This window comes from Chlorocebus sabaeus, chromosome 10 (genome assembly GCF_047675955.1).
Source record: "Chlorocebus sabaeus isolate Y175 chromosome 10, mChlSab1.0.hap1, whole genome shotgun sequence".
Classification (NCBI taxonomy): domain Eukaryota; kingdom Metazoa; phylum Chordata; class Mammalia; order Primates; family Cercopithecidae; genus Chlorocebus; species Chlorocebus sabaeus.
In genome coordinates this window covers 20,653,661-20,667,453 of record NC_132913.1, presented here as the reverse complement: position 1 = coordinate 20,667,453, position 13,793 = coordinate 20,653,661, and the positions used below count along the sequence as shown (strand labels likewise).

The following is a 13,793-nucleotide window of genomic DNA, read 5'->3' as shown; positions in this document are numbered from 1 at the left end:
CAAGTCGGAATCAACAGAAGAAAGAATAAATGAACTCGAAATCAAGAGAAACTATCCAACCTAAAGAACAGAGAGAAAAAAGACTGACAGCAGAACCTCAGAGACCGACCTGGGGGTCAGGATCAACAAGTCAAATGTTAAGTATAGCTTAAGTCACAGAAAAAGAGTAGAGAATGGGGCAAAAAAAAATTGAAGATATAATGACCTAACACGCCCCCAATGTGGTGAAAAACAAAAATTTATCCAATATCAATATAAACCCTATGCAGCAAAAATACAAAGAAAACATATCTGTGCACAGTCAGATGGCTTAAATAAAATTTTTTTAAAGAAAAGAATCTCAAAAGCAGCCAGAGAAAAACAACAAAGTCAAACAAAAATATGAATATATCTACCTTCTCCTTAGAAACTACAGAGAACAGATGACAATGGAACTACATCTTTATAGAACTGGAAAAAATAACCATCAAGCCAGCATTCTTAAGCAAAACTATCCTTCAAAAATATGGCAAAATCTTTCAGGAAAACAAAAACAAAATTTGTAGCCAGCCAAAAGTACGGCAGTTCCCCAGAAAGTTAAAAATAGAATCATCAAATAATTCAGCAATTCCACTTCTGGGTATAAACCTAAAAGCACTGAAAGCAGGAACCTGACAGATATTTGTACATTCATGTTCATAGCAGCATTCTTTATAATGGCTAAAAGGTAGAAGCAACCCAAGCAACAAGGAGTTCTTGTTTAATGGGTAGTTTCAGTTTGTGCTGATGAAATAAGTTCTGGATGTGGATGGTGGCAATGATTGCACAATAATGTGAAAGTACTAAATGCCACTAAATTTTACACTTAAAAATTGTTAAAATGGTAAATCTTATATTTTACAACAAAAAAATTGTTTTAATCAACATAATTTACCATATTCAAAAATAAAAAAGAAAAACCATATGATTATCTCAATAGATGCTAAATAAGATTTTACTAACTTGAATACTCATTTACAACAAAAACAAAATACTTTCAGCAAATTAAGAAAATAATTTACTCAGTCTTCTGGACATCTATTAAAAAACCTACAGTTAACCTACGTTTTGAAGCACTGAACATTTCCCCCACACATTTAACGAGGGCAAGGATGTCTACTTGCAGCAGTTCTACTCAACATGTTACTGAAGGTTTGGGATAGTACAATAACAGTAATAAAGGTATAAAAATTGGAAAGTAAAACTGTACCTATTTGTGTGCAACATAACTATTAATGTAGAAAAATGCAGAAGAATTAAATGATATGATTAATAGATGTGTTTAGCCAGGCGTTATGACACAAAGTTAACATACAAAATTTTACTGTGTATCTAAGTACTAGCAACGAACAACTGGAAAACAAAACTAAAAAACGATTCCATTTATTTTTGCATCATACAACATAAAATGCTTAGTAATAAAGTTAACAAAGGATATACAAGACCTCTACCAAAACTGCAAAATGTTGCTGAGAAAAATTAAAGATGACCTAAATAAATGGAGAGATGTGCCACGTTCATGATTGGACGTTTCAAGACTGTTAAAATGTCTCCAAAGTGATCTACAAATTCAATTACAGTCTGAAATACACAACCCCAATTACAGTCTCAGTATAATCATACTCCTTTTTATAATAATAAGCAAGCCTATTCTAAAATTCATAATTGAAACACAAAAGATCTAAAATCTTGGGAAAACAACAAAGATGGAGAATTTACATTAACATCAGGATTTACTAAAAAGCCATTCAATGGTTCTCAGCTGGGGCCAATTTTGTCCCTCAGCGGGCATTTGGCAATATCTGGATACGATTTTGGTTGTCACAACTGGAAAACCATTACTGGCATCTAGCAGGTAGAAATCAAAGATACTATTAAATATCTGACAATGCATAAGACAGCCTCACAACAATGTGGCCCAAAATGTCAATAGTGCCAAGGTTGGGAAATCCGAAACTACAGTAATCAAGACAATACAGGCCGGGCACAGTGCCTCATGCCTACAATCCCAGCACTCTGGGAAGCCGAGGCGGGTGGATCACCTGAGATCAAGAGTTCAAGACCAGCCTGGCCAACATGGTAAACCCTGTCTCTACTAAAAGAGCAGCCAGGCGCGGTGGCAGGTGCCTGTAATCTCAGCTACTGGGGAGGCTGAGGCGGGAGAACAGCTTTAACCTGAGAGGCGGAGGCTGCAGTGAGCCAAGATTGAGCACTCCAGCCTGGGTGACAGAGTGAGACTCTGTCTCAAAAAAAAAAAAAAAAAAAAAAAAAAAAACAGACAATATGGTATTGACATAAGGATAGTCAAACAGATTAATGAAACAGAATGCAGACTCCAGAAGTAGACTTCTTAGGTCAACTATTCAATAAAGGTGACAAAGCAACTCAATGGAAAAAGTGTTTTCCAAAGTAGGTTCTAAAACAACAGGATATCCATACGCAAAAAAAAAAAAAAGAAAGAAGAAACTTGATCTCTACTTCCCTCCATAAAGTATAGCTCAAAATAAATCACAGACCTAAACAAAAGTTAAATGATAAATTGATAAAGTTGATAGAAAATTGCATTAAAAAGATCTTCACAACCTAGCAAAACTACTGAGAAAAGACTTAAAACCAGAATATATAATACAAAAAAAAAAAAACAATCACTAAAAGAACTCCTACAACTCAATAAAAACAAAATCCAATCTTTAAAATGGATAAAGAACTTGAAAAAGACATTTCACAAAGGATATAAACAAATGGCTAAGTGCATGAAAATTCAAAGTGGTCAGTATTAATATCATCATAGAAATACAAACTAAAACCAAAATGAGAAATATAAATTAAAAGCACAAACTACATACCCATTAAGATGACTAAAATATACAAGACTGCAAACAACTGATTGTTGGTGAAAATGTAGAGCAACACAACCTCCCATGTATTGATGGTGGGCAGGTAAACAGTACAAAAAGCTCTAGCTGTTTCTTATAAAGTTACACCTATCCTACTACCCAGTGATTCCAATCCTAGGCATGTACTCAAGAGAAATAAAAACGTAAGTCCACAAAAGGCCTCATACAATAAGGTTCTGCTTTATTCCTAATAGTATGTAAGTGGACAAGCGAAAGAAACCATGTATATTCATAAAACAGACCACTTACTACACAGTGATAAAGAGAAATGAAATTCTGATATGTACAACAACCTAGATGAATCTAAAAACATTATGGTGAGTAAAGGATGTCAGGGACATTTATGGTCACCTAAATGTAAAATTCTAGAGCAGGTGACAGTAATGTATGTTTATTTAAAAAAAAAAAAAAAAAAAAGGGCTGGGCCCAGTGGTTCACACCTGTAATCCCAGCACTTTGGGAGGCCAGGGCAAGCGGATTGCTTTAGGCCAGGAATTGGAAATCAGCCTGGTCAACATGGCGAAAATACAAAATACCAGAAACACAAAAATAGCCAGGCAAGGTGGCACATGCCTGTAGTCTCAGTTTCTTGGGAGGCTAAGGCATGTGAATTGCTTGAACCCAGGAGGCAGAGGTTGCAATGAGCCGAGATCACATCAAGCACTCCAGCCTGGGCGACACAGCAAGACTCTGTCTCAAATAATAATAATAATAATAATAGCAGCAGATGACTGGAGGGCATGGGAACTAACCAGAAAGGGTCACTAAGGATCTTCCTGGGGTAACAGAGCTGTTCTCTATCTTGATAGGAGTGTAAGTTATACCCATGTGAACATTTGTCAAAATAAAGCAATTAAGTTTTATGCATTACAATGCATATAAATCTTACCCAAAAAAACTATCTAAAAAATCTAGTGGAGGCAGGGGATTAAACAGAGGTACCACTCAAACAAGAAATGGCAAAGTGTTAATTGTTGGCACTAAGTGATGGGTACATGGGCGTTCATTATACTATTCTGTTCACCTTATGTATGTTTGAAATTTTCCATAATTAAAGGTTTCAATAAAATAATTTCCCTTAATTCCCCCTCAGTGGAGGAAGAAAATTAATAATCACTGTCCTTCATATAAATTTAAATCTTCTAAGGAAGTCTCTAAACTTTCTTTTCTACACCAAACAATCCCTGTCCTCTACACTTTCTTCCTATTCATCATAGTTACAGCTCACTTTGAAATCTGCCCATATTTTCTATATCTTATTTATGTACTACTATCTAGTAGGGAGAAACAGACTGGAACTAACACTTCATTAGCCTCTACTACATGCCTAGCAGTATGCTACCTACTTTAAATAATTACCCACTTAAATCCCAAAACTGAATTTAGCATCTAAAACTTTAACCCTTAGAGTGACTTTAGGTAACACTAATTGACTGTACATTTCAAAACAGCTAAAAGAAAGTAATTTGTATGTTCCTAGCATAAAGATAAATATTTAAGGGTTCCCAATTACACTGATTTGATTATATGTATCAAATTATCACATGTACCCCAAAATATGTACATCTATCATATATCAATTTAAAAATTAATAATAATATAAAATTTTAATGTTTCTTTACTGATCACCCTCACTAGAATTTATGTTCAACGGCAACACTGATCTTATCTTGTTCACAATTTCTTCACATCAGGCACATAGCAGATACTCAGTAAATACACGTAAATCAAAGAATGAAAGAATATCAGAGCTCCTAAGTACCTGATCTAGCTCTCTTTTTGGTAGTGTAAATCATTTCCTATTCTAGCTATATCCAGCTTATTTTGCCTTTAATCTTATTGGCATCTATATCAATTGTTATGTATGTGTTTCAAGTGGAATAGAATGACCCATGTTTGAAAGTGTCACATTTTCTTTATTCACACACGTAATGTAGTAAATCAATTTATATATTGCCTAGAGTCTTTAAATGATGTATTCCTTATATGTAATCTTACTTTTTCTGTTCATATTGATACAAATAAGGAGATTTTTTTTCCTTAAGAGACCAGGTCTCATTATGTTGCCTGGCTTCCTAATGCATTTTGACAGTGTCTTTTTTGATAGTATCACCATCACAAAGCTGAAAAACCCTAGCAAATATTGAGAACTCAAAGTTCCTAACACAGGGTAAATTATAATTAAATTACCATTGAATTAATAATTACTGAGTTAATAAGTTATCACTGAGTTAGTAGTATTGAGTTGTAATAAAACCAACCATAAATTTTATTTCAAAAGAATTTATCTAACTAAGCATCTACATAAACTTAAAATCAAATTGTTAGATCCCTTCACAGTGAATCTAGGTTTGTTCTCAGAGTACATTCTTCATTAAACATTTGGGATGTGGCTTATGAATAAAACTACCAATACTTTAGACTAGAATTTGATTTCTATCTCAATTTCAAAGAGTAATTTTTTCATTCTTAAATAAAATCCTTAAAACATCTGTAAGTTAAAAAGTTTAAAACGGCAGCGTGATGTTACTAGTGATATTCTAAAATACAAAAACTGAGTGAAATAGTTATTAACTACAGTAAGTCAGTGGTTAAGTACTAGAATTTTCCTCATTCGTTAAGCAAAATATGCTACCAAAGAAGCTGGTCACTGCAATGTTTCTCTGACAAACTAAAAAACTTTTAAAAATAAGTTTTAAATTCCAAGGGAGACGGCAAAAGAGAAGCAAATTTCACTCACAAAGAATCACTCACAAGAATACTTTATATATGTATATATAACTTTATTATTTAAACATTTCACAAATGTCTTACATATATCATTTGCCACAGATTTAAATCCAAATTCTTCCAAATGCCATTTGATGTTTATAGATTATATATAACTTTAAAAAACATTTAATTCAAATGTGCCAAATGCAGCAAAGGGCTGGAAAATAGAGGTTTCAAAGTAAATAGTCATTTAGAGACACCAGCAAATAGATCTGACCTTTTCAAGTGGCTTTCCCAAAGAGTTTCCAATCAGTTTCCAGTCATTCAAGACTTCTTCAACTTTGGAAATAAACCTAGGAAGTGGGGAGAAAGCTTCTAAATACAACAGCACACCTTTTTTCCTATTATTATATAATTTCTTTAAAAAGGTATTTTTTATATTTTAACAATTTTAATGAGAGGACTCAGTACACCTAGTATTGCTAACTTCATTTATGGATATGGGGTAAGACAAATAATCTTTCATTCAAGAATTCTTAGGTTTTGATTCATTTATATCTACTGCTTACCCAACAAAAGCATTCTGCCTTCCACAAAATGTAAATTAAGAATTAACGAATTTCTATTAAAACGAATAAAACAAATTTGGGGCACAAATAAAAACTGACAGACTAAAATGATACTATTAAAGATAATTATGGGCTGGGTGCAGAGGCTCATGCCTGTAATCCCAGCCCTTTGGAAGGCCGAGGTGGGCAGGTCACCTGAGGTTGGGAGTTTAAGACCAGCCCATCACAAATACAAAAAAAATTAGCCCGGTGTGGTGACACACATCTGTAATCCCAGCTATGCAGGAGGCTGAGGCACGAAAATCACATAGAAGCAGACATTGCAGTAAGCAGAGATCGTGCCACTGCACTCCAGCCTGGGCGACAGAGCGAGATTCCATCTCAAAAATAAATAAATAAATAAAATTATGAAACCAATAATCTCTCTCCTACCCAAAATAACTGACCTACTTAAATAAACTTTTCCTTTAAATATATTAGGAATTCCCTGATTTACCCCCTCTCCCAACAAAAAAAGAAAGTATTGTTTGGGAACTTGGTTCATGAAACTAAAACAAGTTTTAATGGACAGCTGACAAGAAATTACAAGTAAATATGTCAACTTTAAGGATAACTGACAGATCTTAAAACTATTCACTAATCTTTAAACCCAATGATCAAGAAGGCCTATTAAAAAGAGAACTGAATTTTGACTAGCAACATGTTCAACATCAGTAAATGAAAACTGTCAAGTCTCAGTCAAAGACACATTTCAGAAGACTTGTTATTACTCTAAGTTGACTTCTTATGTAAGCTAAGTATGATGCAATCTAACAGCAACATTGCTCCCTAAACACCTAGGAAGTACTACTAGAGTACTAGAGTTAATTTTAGTCAAACTGTATGAAAAGGCAACAGATTTTTTTCTTCAGTGACATTATGAACTAATATTTATGTTTTAAGGTAAAATAATAAATTATGATTCATCTGAGGCTTCTTAATAAATCCTCTTTAAAATTAAATGCAGTATCAATTCATACACTAATTCATGGCGGGGGGTCAGTCATGACAATTACTAGGTTTGAAAATGAGTGCTCTAGAAACAAGTTTACATGTTTACCAAAAAGAAAAAATTTAAATATATCCATAGGCAAGCAAAAATTTGCATGAAATGTATACTATATTTATGAAAGTAAAAAAACTGGAAGTTACCTCAATGCCCAACTGCAGCAAACCCTTGTAAACTAATGGTATGTTCATCCACTCCGAGGACTAATATGCACCCATTAAAAATCATGTCAGTCAAAAGAAAATACACAAAGGCCAGGCACAGTGACTCACGCCTGTAATCCCAGCACTGTGGGAGGCCGACGCAGGTGGATCACAAGGTCAGGAGTTCAAGACCAGTTTGTCCAAGATGGTGAAACCCCATCTCTACTAAAAATACAACAAAAATTAGCTGGGCACAGTGGCACGATCCCAGCTACTCAGAAGGCTGATGCAGGAGAACTGGTTGAACCCAGGTGGCACAGCTTGCACTGAGCCAAAATTGTGCCACTGCGCCCCAGCCTGGGCAATAGAGTGAGACTCTGTCTCAAAAAAAAAGAAAAAAAAAAAAAAAAGAAAAGAAATATTAATATTTGATCCAAATAACACAGGTTAAAAGGAAATATGTCCAAAAATTAACAGTAGTTATTTCCTGTGGTAAGTTTACAGGTGATTTTTATATTTTATTCTACTATAAGGCATTATTGTTACAGTTATAGAAGAAATTTTTTTTTTTTTTTTTTGAGACAGTGTCTCAACTCTGTCACCTAGGCTGGAATGCAGTGGTGTAATCATGGCTCACTGCAGTCTTGTCCTCCAGGACTCAAGCAATCCTTCTATCTCAGCCTCCTGGCTAGCTGGGACTACAGGTGCACATCACCACACCCAGCTAGTTTTTGTTATTTTTAGTAGAGACAAGGTTTCACCATGCTGCCCCAGCTCCTCTTGAACTCCTCAGCTCAAGTGATCCACCTGCCTCAGCCTCCCTAAGTGCTGGGATCAGGCATGAGCCACTATGCGCAGCCAGGAATGTCTTAAAATACTTATTATTTGAATAATGAATTCTATCAGTACTAGCTAAGAGACTTGGACTTTATCCTACAAGTATTGAGATTTGACTAGAAAAACTAAGTAATTTTTCCCTTAAAAGCTCTCAGGAAATGAAGGGTCATTTCCTGATTCCTTATTCTATATTAGGTCCCTTTGTTATAGGTTCTTATAAGACCAGGTTTCCTTCCCTTTCTAGCTCTTACATAAACTCGTAATTACACACTTGTATTACTTGATTTGTGTCTGTAATGCACTAGACTGTACATTTAGTAAGAGCAGAAACCGTACCTGTTTTACTAACCACCACATCCCTAAGTCCCTAATATGCACTGTGCTTGACACATGGGGATTCAATAAATATTATGTCAATGAACAAACGATAAAAAGAGTTATGGGCTTCTATACAGTTCTCTCAATAAATGATCTACATAGTTCATAACATATTGTATTGATAAGATCTTTCATTTAAAATTAAACTCAAGGTTTGAGACTTCAAAGTCTTAACATTTTCTCATGCATTGTAAAATGCACACTACAAACAGTATAAAAGCCAAAAACAGAATTTTCTACTTTGCAATAGTTCTTATAACTACATTAATAATTATTTCCATATGCAGAGCTAAAGGACTTAATATTCCACTTCAGGATATTTTTAATTAGGGGAAAGTGATCATTTTTCCATTCAAAACTCTGATGTTTGCCTACCCCCACCCTCCAAGATTTGAATTACATTTTTCTAACTACCTTCAAGACATCAAATTATTTCAAAATCAACAGGTTCAAAACAGGTTCAAATCTTCTCACTTTGACACTTCCTTATCTTCATTCTTTTAGGCAAAAAACTGCAGTTCACATTTGATTTTTCCCACTCTTAACGTATCATCAAGCTTATTACCTAAATCTTCTCTGAAATATGTTACAATCCTCCCTTCTAGGCTCCCTTTGTATTCCAGTCCACAAATCACCATCCTAAATACGAATCAAGTTAAGTCTCCTGCCATTATTCTACACCATGTCCTAAAACCACTCTCATCATATCACCTGGCCACTCTAAAATCCAGGGTCTCTCACTATTGCCTTAACCAGTGGTTCTTTCTAAGTGCAGTCTCCTGACCAGCAGCATCTGAATTTCCTGAGACCATGTTACAGAAGCAAAATTTTTAGTCCCACCTCAGACCTACAGAATCAGAAGCTCTGAGAATGGTGTCCAGCAATCTATGACTCTGATGTAAATTACAGTATGAGAATCACTGGTCATAGGAATACTGAATCTGGATTCCTGCATTTAGTTTGGGAAGATGTCCATAACCCAATCCCATCTTCCTCATTAACCTTATTTATTTCCCTTCAATAGACACTCTAGTAAAGATACAGGTCCCTTCAAAGGTTCATTCTCACCTCTGTCTCTGCCCATGTCAGTCCATTCTCATGTTTAACCAACCACTTCCCACTTTCAAGGCCCAGCTCATTTCCTATGTTTTCTATGAAAATATCTCCAACTATTGTAGCCCACAATATCACCCCTATTTAAATAATCATTATTTTAATTATTATTTTTATAGGTAGTATAAATTGGCTTACATTTTAACTATTTGCTGTTTGTTGTTTTTAAAAAATATATGGGTCAAGTTTCTGCTTTTCCCTTTGCATATAGCTCTGGACACCCAGTACCTGCTCAGTGAAGTCTTGCCAGTGTGGTTATGTCTTACTGATAATTTTATGAAGGGTACCACAGGTCTATTATTCCAACAAGGACCACCTAATGACACGACATCCACAAATTTCCTCTCCCAACCAGAAAGATTATAAAATGTTGTAACAGCGTAAACACTGACTTCGACACCCAGAAAACTGAAGGCTTTCTGTGACACTCAACAGAAACCTTCTCGATCTAAGCTATCACTCCTCCATAAACTTGGCTTTCAACTAATTTCAGTGATAGAACAGTTTCACCCAGACAGCTGTTCATCTGAGTTTGATAAGCACAGGAAGCCTGGGCACAGTACCCACTGAAATGTAACAACTTAAATCAAAGCATTCCAAAGCCATGTGCAGACTTTTTAAAAAGGTTATTCTAAAAGACAGGATGGGCCAGGCGCGGAGGCTCACGCCTGTAATCACAACATTTTGGGCGGCCGAGGCTTGAGTCCAGGAGTTCAAGACCAGCCTGGGCAACACAACGAGATCTTTAAAAAATTAGTTTGGCGTGATGGCGCGTGCCTGTGGCCCCAGCTCCTCCTGAGGCTAAAGCGGGAGCGTCACTTGAGCCTAGGAGTTCGAGGCCGCAGTGAGCTATGACCTCGCCATTGCACTCCAGCCTGGGCGACAGACTGAGACTCTGTCTCCAAAAATAAATAAAAATAAAAAATGAAAGACAGCATGGAGATGGTGGGAGTGTGACAGACGGACAACCACCAATACTCTGAAGAAAGACTTCCTCCTGAAAAGGGTATACCAACGTATACGCGATGGGGTGGGGGACGCACCTGCCAAGTTTACTGCTTACGATAATGAGTTAAACGGTAATGAAAACCGGAACGGGTGCTGCAGCCTCGGAAATTGTTCTTGCGAGTGGGTAACAACCAGAAAACCAAAGTCTAAGGAAAGCGGTCTGACAGTAGAGAAAACAAAACTTTGGGAGAGCCTGAGCCTCAAGGATTGGCTGACGGGGGCGGGCCGCGTCTTGCCAGACGCGAGACGCGGAAGAGGCTTGCGGTTGACCAGAGAAGAGAGGAGGAGGGGACCCGGGACCCATGGCATTACCGTTCCCGCAGAAGTGGCGTCACTTGTGGTGTGTCTGGGGTCAGGGAAGCGGCTAGGGGACTCCAGGGCCCATTGGAGCTGGCAACCAAAAATGCGATTCACTCACCTTTCCCATTCCGAGGCAGTGGTGAAGTCCGTGATCTCAAATACCTCGGATTCGGGCTGCGGGAAGGGGAAGAAAAGAAAAAGAAATTAAGCCCCAAGGAGACGACATGGAGGAACGAATTTAGATAGTGACTAGGATTAAGTAGGGAGCAAACAAATCACCTCACTGTCAGCAGCCATCTTGAGGAGCGCCGGGCCGGGCGCTAAGCCTGCCGGGAAGAAGAGCCAAAGAGCTGGGGAAGCTGGATGGTGAGCTGCCGTGGGCGGGGTCTGGGCGGGGCTCCAGGCGGCCCCGCCCCCTGACTCCCCGCCCCCTGTTCCTGAGTCGCCCTGGTAAGTAGGAGTGCTGCTTCTTCGTCTGGGTCTGGAAGACTTTAGTCCGCCCTCAGCTGGTTAATAAAACTCCGCTCTAGCTGGTTTAATAAAACTTGAAAATTTCCTGTAATGAATACAGAAAGGGAACAGAAGCAAGGTGGTAGGACAAGACCTTAAACTCATGTGGATAAGATTGGATTAAAAGACCTAAAGCCTGTTGGGTTTGTTTTCATTCAACCCCTATTTGTAGTCAGTACCAGTTGGCTTACATTGTAACGATTGGGTTTGTTTTCATTCAACCTCTATTTATTGATTGCAACGCACTAAGCTAGGTGCTGTAATACTCACCACTTCTACCCTGCGCCCCCTGACCCTGTAAGAACTTGCCCAGTTGATTGTCCTGAAATAAAATCATACTTGTTACCTGGTTTCTGGGAAGAGCAACATGGTGTTGAACAAACGCTTCATTTTTTAAGTTGTTGAAGAACAGAAGGGGTGTCAGCTAGCAGTTAAGAATTCTCTTACTGAAATATTTACAAATGAAATGCTGCCACATCTGGGGTTTGCCTCAAAGTAATGGGAAGGAGAAAAGAGTAAGGCTAGGAATGAAATAAAAGTTATGAGTGGATAATTGTTTAAACCAGTGATATACTATTTCTTCTACTTCTGTTTAGGTTTGAATGTTTACATAATTAAAAGTTTTTAAAAATTTAATCTCATTTAATGAGTTTTGCAACGCACAGAGGGAATTTGGAGGTGGGGAACTAGGAGATGCAGCCTCAGTGATAAAAATTACTATTGGCTGGGCGTGGTGGCTCACACCTGTCATCCCAGAACTTAGAGAGGCCAAGGCAGATGGATCAGTAGGTCAAGAGATGAAGACTATCCTGGCCAACATGGGGAAACCCCATCTCTACTAAAAATACAAAAATTAGCTGGGCATGGTGGCACATGCCTGTAGTCCCAGCTACTCAGGAGGCTGAGGCAGGAGAATCACTTGAACCTGGGAGGCGGAGGTTGCAGTGAGCTGGGATCGCACCCTTGCACTCCAGCCTGGTGACAGAGCAAGACTCCGTCTCAAAAAATATATATTATTATTATTATTTATTTATTTATTTATTTATTTATTTTTTTGAGATGGTGTCTCACTCTGTTGCCCAGGCCGAAGTGCAGGGCACAGTCTCTGCTCACTACAACCTACGCCTCCCAGGCTCAAGTGATCCTCCCTCCTCAGCGTGCCGAGTAGCTGAGACCACAGGCTCAAGCCACCATGCCTGGCTAGTATTTTGTATTTTTGGTAGAGACAGGGTTTCACCATGCTACCCAGGCTGGTCTTGAACTCCTGAGCTCAAGTGCTCACCCGCCTCAGCCTCCCAAAGTGCTGGGATTATAGGTGTGAGTCACCGCACCCAGCCAAAAATTATTAATCTTAAAATAAGAATGAAAGATATCATTCTTTTTTAGTGATGTAGATAGACCAGATGAGGAAACTAAACATTAGAAGAATTTTGACAACAGGTTGTTACTGCTAGTGCCAAGCCTTGAACTCCTGTCTCTTGATGATCCTTGTGGTTTCTATCCACTACACTAGTGAGGAAGTATGGGTTACTACTGCAGCAATCTTTCCCAAAACATCTCAACTTGCACCTTCACTCACTTACAGGCATTCATTAAACACCCACTACAAGCCAATCACTATGTTAGGCTCCAGGGATATGAAAATGTATTGTGGGTACAGAGTTTGACTTCAAAGAACTCAGGGTCTTGTAGAAGAACTGGAACTTTGCTGCATGAGCAGAGAGAAGAGGTGCCACATATGTCAACATGGCTATTAGCAATGTGGAGGCCAGTGGTAATCTTGACAAGAAGAATCTTGGAGGCAAGCTGAAGGATAAGATAGACGCAAGCGAGTTAGGGGTGGGGAAGGCTTCTAAGCAGAGGAAATAACTTATCCAGAGGCTCAAAGGTAGAAAAGTCTGATTCATCTAACGAACTGAAGGAGTGTCTTGCACCTAGAACACAGTGTTTGTGATAGAGTTGAAGAGATTGGCATGAGCCATATCACATAGGGCCTTCTACACCAGGGTTGGACTTTATTTTAAGTACACTGGAAATCACTGAAGTGTTTTAAGCAAGAGAGCAATGTAATCCAGTTCACATTTTGCAAATGTCTGGATGCTACATGAAGAATACATGGGAGGGGGCAAAAGAAGAAGAAAGAATAGCTGGAGACTATTAAAACATCCAGTGAGAGAGGGTGGAGAATCTTTGACTAGAGTAGTCAACAGGCAAAGTGAACTAATTTGATATGTATTTTGGAGGTTGGTCAGACAGGACT

At 37.9% G+C, this 13,793-nt stretch overlaps 1 protein-coding gene across 2 annotated transcripts in view; it reads right to left on the bottom strand.

Moving 5' to 3' along the window:
* The window catches only part of RAB3GAP1 (RAB3 GTPase activating protein catalytic subunit 1), a 107,114-nt gene extending 95,738 nt beyond the window's left edge, over positions 1 to 11,376 (bottom strand). The window contains exons 1-3 of one of the 2 annotated variants that reach the window (XM_007964817.3): positions 11,303 to 11,376; positions 11,142 to 11,197; positions 5,905 to 5,980 (exon numbers count right to left, since the gene is read on the bottom strand). In XM_007964817.3, the coding sequence (XP_007963008.1) occupies positions 5,905 to 5,980; positions 11,142 to 11,197; positions 11,303 to 11,320 (150 nt within the window). In that variant the 5' untranslated portion in view covers positions 11,321 to 11,376. The remainder of the gene's footprint in view (positions 1 to 5,904; positions 5,981 to 11,141; positions 11,198 to 11,302) is intronic. The other variant, XM_073019642.1, reaches the window with a different exon arrangement.
* Between the last annotated feature and the right edge of the window lie 2,417 nt (positions 11,377 to 13,793).